The sequence below is a fragment of the Epinephelus moara genome, chromosome 7 (assembly GCF_006386435.1).
Source record: "Epinephelus moara isolate mb chromosome 7, YSFRI_EMoa_1.0, whole genome shotgun sequence".
Lineage (NCBI taxonomy): Eukaryota > Metazoa > Chordata > Actinopteri > Perciformes > Serranidae > Epinephelus > Epinephelus moara.
Genome location: NC_065512.1, coordinates 28,293,503 through 28,306,089, shown reverse-complemented (window position 1 = coordinate 28,306,089; position 12,587 = coordinate 28,293,503). Strand labels below are relative to the sequence as shown.

General features: G+C 41.0%; 1 protein-coding gene across 1 annotated transcript in view; it reads right to left on the bottom strand.

Moving 5' to 3' along the window:
- Positions 1–213: 213 nt before the first annotated feature.
- The window catches only part of thsd7ba (thrombospondin, type I, domain containing 7Ba), a 243,726-nt gene continuing 231,352 nt past the window's right edge, over positions 214–12,587 (bottom strand). Inside the window, exons 24-29 of the mRNA XM_050049373.1 lie at positions 9,745–9,918; positions 5,386–5,481; positions 4,118–4,200; positions 3,191–3,386; positions 2,746–2,833; positions 214–2,443 (exon numbers count right to left, since the gene is read on the bottom strand). Of these exons, the coding sequence (XP_049905330.1) occupies positions 2,362–2,443; positions 2,746–2,833; positions 3,191–3,386; positions 4,118–4,200; positions 5,386–5,481; positions 9,745–9,918 (719 nt within the window). The 3' untranslated portion in view covers positions 214–2,361. The remainder of the gene's footprint in view (positions 2,444–2,745; positions 2,834–3,190; positions 3,387–4,117; positions 4,201–5,385; positions 5,482–9,744; positions 9,919–12,587) is intronic.

The following is a 12,587-nucleotide window of genomic DNA, read 5'->3' as shown; positions in this document are numbered from 1 at the left end:
TGACTGGAGGGCAAGATGAATCTTATCAGCTGCTTATATATTCTGGGCTCTGCCTTGGAGCCTGTATCAGTAATTACATTTTATCAGGATTTGAGAGTCAAGGAGCCGATGAAGATCACAGCAGGACTAGAGCATTTCTCTCGCAAAGATTTCACCAAGTTTGAACTCTGAAATGCGCAACAAAAAGGAAAGAATGCAGCGTTTTATTTGCACATGGTTCCACAATTTATTTGCATTTTTGTCCAGCTCTCCATGTACACACAATAGTAACACAAATAGCATGGTACTGTAAACAATGAGTGAACACACTTTGAGATTTTCTTGGATATAACCCAATAGAATCAGGTCAGAAGTGTTGGCTGTTTGTTGTTTTATGATGGAAATATGCCCAGATAACTTGTTAATTAGTTGATCCTGTTAGCAAGAAATCATCAAAATCTCACAATTGGAGTTCACGTTGACTTAACATTTACCATATGTCCCTTTGTCAGCCAGATATTAGAAACACCGCCCGAAAGAAACTACTCTGAAATGGTTGGCAACTTGTAAAACAGAATCTTTGCAAGGCCACTCGGCACACTCTCTGCCAAAATGGATCAAGCATGCCTACATACACACAGCTGTTGAAATACAATTGTTACAACATGTATCAACCATGTTTGCACAGCCGTTAAGATTATAGAGTTACTGCTAAAATACATTCAGAAGGCGGTCAGATAACACAAGACCAAATCTTCAGTTTGTGGAGGCAGAAAGAGAAACCGCGTCAGTTCTGGTCAGTGCCAAAACCACCAAGTATCAGGAAATTAATTCTCCACTGGGTTGCATGAATAATGCACTGAAGGATTCATGTCTAAATGATAATAAATCGAAGCATTTAGGGCCTATTAAGATGCTTTACTAGAAATTGTGGATGCTTTGTACTCCAAGTGGACATCCGAAACAATTCCAGGGCTGAATAAAAGAAAAGTAATTATTTATGTACTCCAGCTAGAGAAACAGAAATAAGAGATAACCCACTTCATTAATATGTGCTCACAGATATTTGGTATTTGCTGTCTTTCATGTTTGGAGCCCTGTCTTTGTGGTGCAAAAGGAATAAACAAACAAACAAAAAAGGAAGAGAAGAAAGCAATCCTGTCAAAACTAGTCTCTCACCTTGCTGTGAGTCAGCTGACTTTGTATTTGGCCGTTATGGTATAAAAGACATGGTGTAAAAAGAAAATGAAGCAAGACACCCCTTTGAAAGAAGTATACTTGCTCTAAAAATACACTGTGTGTGATCTTGTGGATAATTCTCTTTTCCTGTTATCGGTTTTGCTGATCAGTGCTTTTTTGTTTTGCATTTGATGAAAGAGTGTGTATGAGGTATGAGCTTTATCATGCTGGTATTTGATAATTTGCATTAAAGGTCTGTGTGTGTTTTTCTGCTAATTCTTGACTGCGTTTGTCGTTGAAGCAGTCTGCCATGTTTCAGGGACAAGATTCAACGATCTTGAGGTTGTTTCTTAATTTAGTCCTCAGTGGTTGTGACGCTCATGAGGATCAGGGAGGAGGAATTACTGCATCGTTGTATTGTTAAACTCAAGGCAAGCCTGCTTTTGGTTTCCACATATACACAACATATGGCATCATCAACGAAACACAATCTGACAGCAACAACTTGCATTACAATTAAAACACTAGAAAAGTCATTTGAAAGGAAAAGAAAAAAGTGAATAAGCACTAACGTAGTGCATAGAGCATCTTGTTTATTCTCAGAAAATTCAAAAAAAGGCTGTTTGTTTACCCAAAAGGCGTGTGACATTTTCTTTTACAAAGATCCAGCACTGATGAGACAAAGTCAAATGCCAAATGTTCTGTTGTTCCGTCTTTGAATGTCATGAGTGACTGCTGACTCGAGATGTTTCGTCTCCCTCACGACACGAACACAAGACAAATAATCAGGTAGTCCCTCTGATTCTTGACACACAAAAAAAATCAACACCTGTGGATCCACTTTGTCTTTGCCTTTTAGAAGTCCTTGTGACATGTTGTTGGCAAAACAGTGCTTCAACTGTGCGTTCACATTGCAAGCAGTTAAAAAAAGAAACTAGAAGTCCATTTTTCCCAAGAGACCTTCTGTCTCATTTTCACCATGTTCGGCTTTGGTCCCTCCTCTTCTGCGGGGAGGAAAGTTCTGGGCTACACTGCCCTTCAGCAGCAAATCACGTGTGATCGTCGCTGTCGGTCTGCTGCATTTTTACAATACAATTGCCACTACAGCAAATAGTCACCCCCAGTCGACAATAAACAACAATCTGAATGCAGTCAGGAGTCTGTCCGAGGCCGAGCGCGTCCTTATGAGGTATAGCAGCCTGGTTACATATCCATGTCGCCATCGTAGGCCAGGGTCAAGGGCTTCTGCGGTGGAGGAGACGTCTTAGTGGTTTTGGATGGCTTACTGAAATAAATAGACAAGAAAGAAAAGCTGACAGTGTATCTGACTTAGCAGCACAGGGCAGCCCAACTTGATTTCAGTCTCTTACAAAGAATCCCATTATCTGATAGCAGCTGCACGCATCAGACAAAATACTGCAAGGAATATAACTCATACTTGACAGGGTGTTTTTCAAGGAAAGCAGATGGTTAGGAATTTGCTTTGTTTCTCAGTGTTTAGTGTGTTGTGTGTGGCCTACAATGGCGCTTTTGTTCTTGAAATTGTGCACAGTGAGGAATCTCTTAAGAAAGCAATATAGTACATACCAGACCAGGAATGATAATGCAATAATGAAGAGTATTAAGATGAATCCAACGGCAGTCACGGCGTAAACCCACAGCTTTACTCTTCCATCTGTGCAATCAAAAAGCAGCGGTTTTAATACAAAGTTTTAAATATATTTACGGCTAAATCTTTTGTCTGGAGATCTTCAGAATTTATTTTTTTTTGCTCACATTTCAGAATAAAGAAGCAGGTTTATTGCTACTCTTCAAACATACTGCAGTGGAGCGACTAGAATGCCTTGACATTTTTGTGGTCCGCTGAGCTTTTTTTTTTTTACAGCATATAATGATGAGCCCAAGTAAAGACTTTGACCTAGAATGGATTCCACCCCCAGCCCAGTGATCCTAGAGCTACAAAGGCAGGTTCAAAGGCAGGAATGATCTCAGGCACACTGGTCGAGCTGTAAGAGGATTTCCATTTCAGTACCTGGGCCAACAGGTCGTAAGGTCCACTCGCTGAAGAGGTCTTGGGCCTGAGACGGCCCGGGTTTTAATCTTCCAGAGTTGGTTTTCACATCAGCTTTCTTGTTGTTGTCCACCCCCGGGGTTCTATTGCAGTAGTCCAAGAAGCCGTGCGTGGTCATCACTTCAGTGTAACCCTTCTCACACCCACACACTCCGCTCTAAATAGGGGGAAGAACATCATTTGCAGCCAGCACAAAACTGCAATCATTACTTTCCTATTGCTGCAAAACACTGCCAATAAAACTGCCTGCCATGTACTGGGACTACTCTGCTTTACTCTACTCTTTCAAAATACTCCCTACTATTAAAGCAGGTTGATTTATCCTAACCCTGACATTACACTGTGCTCCGCAGGGGGTAGATTACATACAGACACGTCCCAGATTCATCCCAGACTGATGAAAATGAGCCAGGCCAAAAAACAAACAAACAAAAAAGACCCCACACTGGAACCAATTGCAATAATGATAACGTTTTATGGCATTTCATCTTCATAAAGCATCTAAATAAGAAATAATAATAAAAAAAAACATGTCAAATGCTCCTTTCATGCATCAGTGCCACGCTGTTTTGCATTTTTAAGTGCAGTTACATGGATGGTACTCTAAGGGGCAGTCAAACTTCAAGCTTAGACTATTCTTTGTCATTTCCAAGGCTGCTTGTGTGCAGTCCCCCCACCATCTAGGTGTACTCCCTAAATGACACTGAGCCCACATTCATTGGTATTAATGTGATTATCCTTTAAATGCCTGTTCTTGACAATTAGAAATGTCATCTGTCAAAATCCATTTCACTCCTCACCTAGAATGTGGCAGCGGCAGGAAACAGCCAAAAGCACAGTGAGAATTAAAGAGATCACAGCTGCCTGATCAAAGTGTAATGATCTTACCGGCGTGCAGTGTGAGAAGGGTTTGGTGCACGGAGGATGGCAGTGTCTGACCGTGGTTGGCCTTTTCTGCGGGAAACACCCCCCTGAAGGAAGACAACAGGTTCTTATTTCTGTTCCTCTAGCCATTGATCACTAAATTAATGTACTGTCACATCTGATTAATGGGCTCAGTTGCCTATCAGGGTCCCTGATCAATCTGTGAACATTTTAATTCCAACATGGAAAATTGCATGTCAAAATATCAAAGAATAATGCCTTGGGCTCTTGCCTTCTCTGCAGAGGGAGGTTATTCCTTCTGGGCTCATATTTGCCAGAAACACTTCCTTACAGCGATAAGATCACATTCACCCACTATTTACAGCACATCAAGCTTGCCTAAAGCTTTCGCTCCCACAGCGCTATTACCTTTGTTCTGTTTCTTTACGCCTGCTTTTCTTCCCACAAATACAAATGCATGATTATATTTATATGGATTGTAAGCCTTCCAGCTCAGAGTCTGCCTTATTGATTACTTATGTTAAGAGGGAGAGGAGGAATCAATGGAGGCTCCACTGAGTATGGGCAGATCAAATAAGGTGTTAAATTCAACTAGAACACTATACTAAAATTATTCTTTGTGAGTGTGTGTTGCACCATGTGTGTATGAGTGTGTGAGACAGAGAGTTCACACTGCAGGCTGTCATGCACAATTTTGAAGTGATACCATCCGATTTTCTGCAGGGGGTAAAGTAACTGATTTGTAGGGTATAACCCATATAAAATATAATGATACTGTAAACAACAATTATGCAAAAGATATCACATCCGTTTTTGTGTCCACCCTTCTTGCTTATTTCCAAACGTTTCAATTATCTCCTGAACCGACAAGGAAATCTAAATGTATTCCTAAACCACCTGCTACAACCACCTCTGCCAAAATTACCGGTGTGACAGCTTTCTCAGATGAATGAGAGAAGATTCACTTACTGTCATGGCAACGCTTACAAATTCCTTTTTGAGTGATCAAACAATCTGATATTGTAGCACATATCCATGTGATCCAGACTGGATTGAAAAATGAGACCCTGTGCAGCTTTTTCGCTGTTCACACTGATTCAGTTCAGTGCGGGGGAACAAAAACAGAACTGGGACACTTTCGGCTGCAGTGTGCATTAAGCCAGATATACATAGATATTCGTATTTCTATAGCAGTGCGTGTCTGTGTGTGTTCCTACGAGTGCTCTTGCACGACGCCCCTAGGGTAGCCGGAAGACACGGCAACTAATCACCTGTGACATTGACACCATCTGAGCGCTGACACCACACTGCTCTCTCATTGTTGCTCCATCCTCCTGTCCTCCACTGGTAACTGTGGCATTTCCCCCCTGTAGCAATGGCAGAGAGGCAGAAATGATGCTCATTAGCGGTTTGTGTTGGGCATCAAGCCCCGTCGTTGGGCTCCCATGGACATTAACCACCACTTCCTTTTCTGCCCCACTACTCCATATTATAAGGTAGGACACATTAAAAGAAAGGGGCACCATTTCCTCTGAAGCAGGCTGCTACAAGACAAAGGCCTCTTTGGAGGAAATAATATGATGTAAATTGGTTGGAAATATATAAAAGCCTCTTATATCATAAAAGGAAAGCTCTTATTTTCCTGGGGGGAGCTACTGGGGAGACTGAATGGCAAGATTACAAATAGAAGAAACACTGCAGGAAAGGGCCTTAAATACATGTTCTAGATTTAAGCTACACATTTAGCTTCACATGAGTGCAGTATTAGAATGAAAGCTAAGTACCTGACAATTACATTATACATGCACCTTTTAAAAGCAACTAATAATTAGAGGAAAGAAGAACTGGCTCTAAACACACTAAACACTTGGTGGCTAATAAGATATATAAAAGTTTGTAGGTACAACAATCAAAAAAGTACAAGACCATTTAATCAAACAATGGAACATAAGTTAAGAAGCTTATGATAGTGTACAAAAATAAACTCAGTACATGTAAAAAGTCAATGGGTCAAATCAAAGAGATGCCTCCATCCAGTTTATCAAAACTGGATAAGTATTGTAGCAGCTCTGACTCTTCTATGTCCAAATACTCACACTTAAATAATAGCCTTTTAATCAAATTTGTAATTTTTGAGTGCAAACCTGTGACGCAGCTTCAGTGATGACTTTAAAACCAGTTAGTAAGCACTTGTTGTACCACGTTTTGGCATTTTACCGACACACGGACAGTTTTATAGTTAGTGAAATCCAAAAGCAGCCTCCAATTCAAATATCTGTTATGAGCTGTGGCAGTGTGTGGGCTGACGAGTGTATTGTCACGGTGCAAATACTCTCATGAATTTCCAAGGTAAAACTGCCCCAGTACACGTTCGAGTGTAGTTTCAAGGGCAAAGGAGAGGGAAAAAAAATCTTTCTGTGGCCCTCATGAGTACATCTGATGTGTATTGAATGTTTAAGATGATTTCCACATCATTGATGCATCTGGAGGATTAGAGGCTTTCATTCTTAAATATCCCAGGCTTAGTGATGTGTAGGATGAGGTGTTTTTTTAAACCCCCACAAACCTGATCCACTGAGGAGCCATTCCAACCCGACGACCCGCACACATACGCAATAATCAATCACCTATATCTGTTCCGCAAACTAAAACTGGAGCTTAAAGTTTCTGATAATGACCATTGCTAATAGCAAACTATTTGCTAGTACGGGATTCAGTGTGGACAGAGATGCTTGCTTTCTGTTAGGACACAGTGTTAGGCCTACATATTCTAAGAGGGTAAGTATTTTAGGTAACACTTTACTTGAAGGTATCTACATAAGAGTGACATGACATTGCCATAACTATGACATGACATGGTCATGAACTTGTCATAAACATTATGTACATGTCATAAACGTTTATGACTGCTTTCATTAAGTGTCATTCGGTTTTTGTAATGACAAGTTGACATTGTTTGGGTTGTCTTGATTATGACAACTTGACATTAACCAGGATGACATTACCAGAAGATGTCCTTGTCATAACAACTTGACATTAACAAGAAATGCACCTCTTTTTGTGTTTATGACAAGTTGACATAATGACTATTTCTGTTATGACAAAGACATCTTCTGCTAATGTCATCCTGGTTAATGTCAACTTGTCATTATGAGGACATCCCAAACAAATTTAATGTCAACTTGTCATGACAAAGACAACCCAAACAATGTCAACTTGTCATTACAAAAACCGAATGACACTTAATGACAGCAGTCATAAATGTTTATGACATGTACATAATGTTCATGACAGGTTCATGACAGTGTCATGTCATAGCCTACGTAGATACCTTCAAGTAAAGTGTTACCGTATTTTAACTGTACAAAGTATTTATTACAGCATATTGGGCCTCATTCAATAATATGTGTGTAGAAATGTTCTTACTCTACACATAAAATAAGCGAGCACGCAAAATTACCGTCAGATTCACAACACCTGCGAACCGGCTGATTTTGTTCTCATTGTCAGTAAATCAGAAACATTCTAAACTGACAGGGTCCTGCCAGCTATTTCCAATCAGCATGCTGCCACACCTCTATTTCTCTACATAAGGAGATACGTTTGCCTTGAGGTATATCATGGAGAAAACTGTGAAGTTGTTTCTATGCACATATTAAGGGCCTAACACCCCAGTGTCAGATTGTTGGTGAGCGTCTGTGAATGTCTCCCCAGTGGGAAACAGCTGATACGCTGTTTGTCACACTCTGCAAACATGTTCAAACATGTTAGTATCTTATTATACTACTACTATTACTACTACTATTAATAGTAATAATAATATCATGGCACTATAAATTGGTGGGAGAAGCCATCATTAGCCTGCAGGCATATTCAATAAAAACAATAAAAATCAAAACTGTTACATGTCAATATGGATATTCACATATAATGTAGTGGGAGCTGGAACTGGGACGCTCGGTTTTTATGGTAGAATATACTAATTATGACATTAATTATGAATTATGGGTGGCACAGTGGTGTAGTGGTTAGCACTGTCGCCTCACAGCAAGAGCGTTCCTGGTTCAATCCCAGGAGGGATCCCTTCTGTGCGCAGTTTGCATGTTCTCCCTGTGTCAGCGTGGGTTTTCTCAGAGTACTGCGGCTTCCTCCCACAGTCCAATGACATGCAGGTTCATTGGTGACTCTTAATTGCCTGTAGGTGTGAATGTGAGTGTGAATGGTTGTCTGTCTCTATGTGTCAGCCCTGCGGTAGTCTTGCAACTGCTAGGATAGGCTCCAGGCCCCCGCTTACCCTCAAGAGGATAAGCGGTTACGAAAATGGGTGGATTAATTATGAATTATTATGCATTTAGTGAAAAGGTAAAGGTGAACATTATGTGTTTACATCATTTGTGATGTGATGGTCTGAGGGAATTCTAAATTTGCTCATCTGAAAAAATGTAAGTAAGAAAATATAAATTAATCCCAGATTTGTGCTTAAAACATTCATACACACGTTTTCAGCACAGATTTGTGCCTACACATTGTTTGTGTGGCCCATTGTGACTCGAGAGATTTAAATATGTCAGAGTTCAACATATTTTTCTGGTCAAAAACCGGATAAGCAAAACCCTGAGCACAGCAGTGCCGATGATAAAGCTGCTGGCTGTGTGTGTTTGAGAGAGACAGAGAGAGAAGGTGGGAGGTGGACTTATAACTTACTCAGAACGCGGCTTTGTCACTTAATGACCTGCCTCCCTGCAACCTGCGATACATTCTAACATGCTTACCCAAACAGCCCGACCTCTGGGTTGTGGGTCAGCCCCTGCATCACAACCAAGTCTTGTCCCCGAATTGTTTGTCCATTTATAGAGAGAGTAAAGGTGAACTTGACGGCAGTTAAAACCTAGTTGTTGCTGACCTCCAGTGGTTGGGGTTCTCTCCAATGGCTACAGTGATGTAGAAGTGTACTCAGGGTGTGTCCAATACACATCACAGCTGAGTTTGGTAACAAGTGTAAAACCTTCAAGCTTTCAACCACAAGAGGCTGGTGCAACAATGCTTTTCATAGTATTAACTTGTCCTTCAAATGAATAAATAATGTTTTTTCATTAACAGATTTTTAGGTCTGCTGAGGGTCAGTGAACGAACATTATAGCAAGCCATTTCTTATTTACACATCAAGCAAGCACAGAGCAGCATTCATTTGTTTCTGTCTAAAATTCACTCTGCCTTTCACTGTTTTTGGACTCCGCCAACTCCCGAGGGAAATATTTGGCTCTTTAGCTGATAAATGCTCCACTAAGTTCAGCAGCCAGTCATTAGCTTTGTGTGTCTGCTGTTTGGTGCTGAGCAGGTAGCAAATAATGGGTTTATCAGAGTCTTTTCACTGAGAACAGCTGCAAGAACACCAAAACACTGAGTTAAAAGACACTATAAACCTGCGTAGAGCTGAGGGGAACTGCAGAGTTTGGGGATAATTTGTCACAATGAACTCAATTCACATACAAGTAGTCAGGTGGTCCATTATTGATAGAATAATATTGATTATAATTCTTTAACTAGGGCATTTCAAACCAGTCTATGTTAAGACAACCCTCATCATGTACTATAAAAGAAGCTTCCGACATAAGTGGTTTCCTCAGTACCTTTACAGGGCTGGGTCTCAAAGACTTGATGTGGGCAGCTGCCCTGGTTCTCCATGACCTGAATGATCACAGCTCTGGAGCGAGCTTGGCGACCAGTAGTCTCAAAACTCCGCCCCTCCAGGCAGGTCAGCTGGCAGGAGCTCCAAGACGACCACACAGTCAAATGGCAGTCTCCTGAGGGCAAAAAGACACAGAGGAAAAAAAACATCACTGATGGGCACAACTTAATCAATAACACTGTGAGACTTTCTTTTCAGATACTTGAGGGTGGTTTATATTCAGCTTGCCAACACTATTTCAGGGAACAATTTATTGGCTCCCCTGCTAGCTCCAGGAACATTTAAAAGAGATCGGAAACAACTTCAGCACACATCGGCGGCTGATAATGTACTAAATGCACAAAAACAAATTACTCAGACAGCCCAGTGGGTATTCAGAAGTAATAGACCAACCAGAGTTATAAATTATACAATACAAGCTATAACTCTGAGCACAACTGTAAAGGCAGCACCCAATACTGAAACATGTCTCTCAGGAGAAGCAAAACTCAAATTATTTGGGAAATGTTCTGTGAGGATAAATGCCGGTTGACATATTCTGTGAGTCCACAAACAACACATCAACAATTGCTTCATTGAAGGTCAAGAATTAATATGCCATGTAATCCCTGATAGAGTCAGCCTGTAGTGATAATACTGATAATATCACCCGCTGCCACAGCCCCTCAGCCAGAAGAACCCTCAGCTTCTCTGCCCTGAACGGCCATTAGCGACTGTCTGCGGATTGACGCGTATCATTATCTTTCATCTTTATACAGATCCACTCGATCAGCCCTTCCCTCACGCTGCGACGCCTGTGGAAACACGCTGTGGCTAACACCGCAGGATACAGAAACACACGCACACGTTCTGTACGTCACATACATGTTGACAAACCCTCCCCTGGCCCCCACACTGCGCCTGCCACCTTCACACACCAACACACACATGGACACTAATACACACACATCTGCTCCGGCCATCAAACACTTCTGATCCTGAGCCAAGGCTCACAGCAAAGGCGGGCTGAGTGATGAATCAAGGCAAGGATCAGAGGAGAGCGAGAGACAGATGAGCAAAAGCAAGCACTGCAAGATGGTGTCTCTTCACAGCAAAAGCTAACAAGAGTCTCGCTTGGCCAGAGCCTTGACAAAAGAGATCAGAGGTGTCCTTATATTATCGGATGATAATGATTGTGTTTCTCTTTTAAAAATGACAAAACAATCCGATAAATTCTGTTACTTGTGTAGCTGGCTTGCACGGCAACTAAGTGTGCCTAAGGATAATAAAGCTTCATTACAGATTTTCAGTGTGGAAAGTCTGACAGTGACAAGTGAAGCAGGTCATGGCTGTCAGCCGGCCAGCAGCTCCCTTGCTAACGGCACATGCTACATCCACACTGTGGCCTGAAAATGGATAAAAGAAGGAGAAAAAAATCACACAAGTTGGCATCATAGGATGACAGTCAACTATGATGTGCTGGCTTCTTGTTGCTATGGTGATTCATATAAAGATAACACTGACCATGTCAGTGAACAGATACAATTAATAATCCTGGTGATGCTTCATGCCATAGGTCCCCAATTTCTTCACCAGAATGATCAATGAAAGGCAACGTGTGACAGTTTGATTTCAATGTTTCACTAAATTTAAAAATATCTCAAAGGTCACATTTTTTTCTTGTTTGTACAATCTCAATTTTAATATACTCAAGTGGAAGAGCTCCATCAAGTCTAAATTTGGCATTACATTATGCAGCGTCTACTTGAACTACAGAATCAGAAAGTTACACTAAAGTTCTAACTATCAAGTCCCCTCCTCTGTTAAGATACAGCACACAGGCATAGTACCGGCAGCACTCTGCCAGCACTGGTGCACTTTTATCATTATGCATCACAGAAAGCAGTGTGCATGTAGTTTGATGTGTACCGCAGACTGCCAACAGTGAATTCAGTAACGCTGTTAAAATTGCAAGGGGAACAGGTTGATCTGATGCATATCACTGCACAGTGGGCCAGCTCACACTGCTAGATAGATTTAAGCACATGATGCACAAAATCTCTTGTGTGATTAGAACCTGATTTACTTAGTAATTAAAAGGAAATCTTAAATCATACAGTTTAATAATGGAAGATCAAAATGCTGTGCTGCACCTGTGACAAGTCCCCATTTAGTCGCAACAACAAAAGCACGTTACTATACAAGTTAACATAAAGCATAAAGAAGCTGAAAAAAGTCACAACACGAGGCGTAAATACAATTTTGACAGCAAGGAAATGTCATAAGTTATTGTAGGGATATTGTAGTGATGTTAGAAATTACATTAAGACACAAAGTACCAGAGGTGGGATCAAGTCATTGTTTTGTAAGTCAGAAGTAAGACCCAAGTCTTTGCAATCAAGTCCCGAGTCAAATCTCATGTCTGATATCACGTCAGCAGCAGTGTTGGGTAAGGGTTACTTTAAAAGTAATCAAAGTACGTTACTGCGCTACTTTTTAAAAAAGTAACCAGTTACTTTACTGGGTTACTCCCTGAGTAAAGTAACTCAATTACTTTAAAAGTACTACCAACATTACTCCCTGAGAAAAGTAACTCAAGCACTTTTAAAGTACTTTTGAGTATTCTACATTTCCTATTGGTCAATGGACCACAGGGCGCTAAGCCTACATTTTTTTGTCTCCAAAATTAAAGTTATGGACCACTTGCCCTTCACTGAGATCCAATTCTCCCATCACAGCCGTCACTTTGACCAGTAGAAACACAGAACGATCTGCTGCCGTAGACAACTGTATGACAACAACACC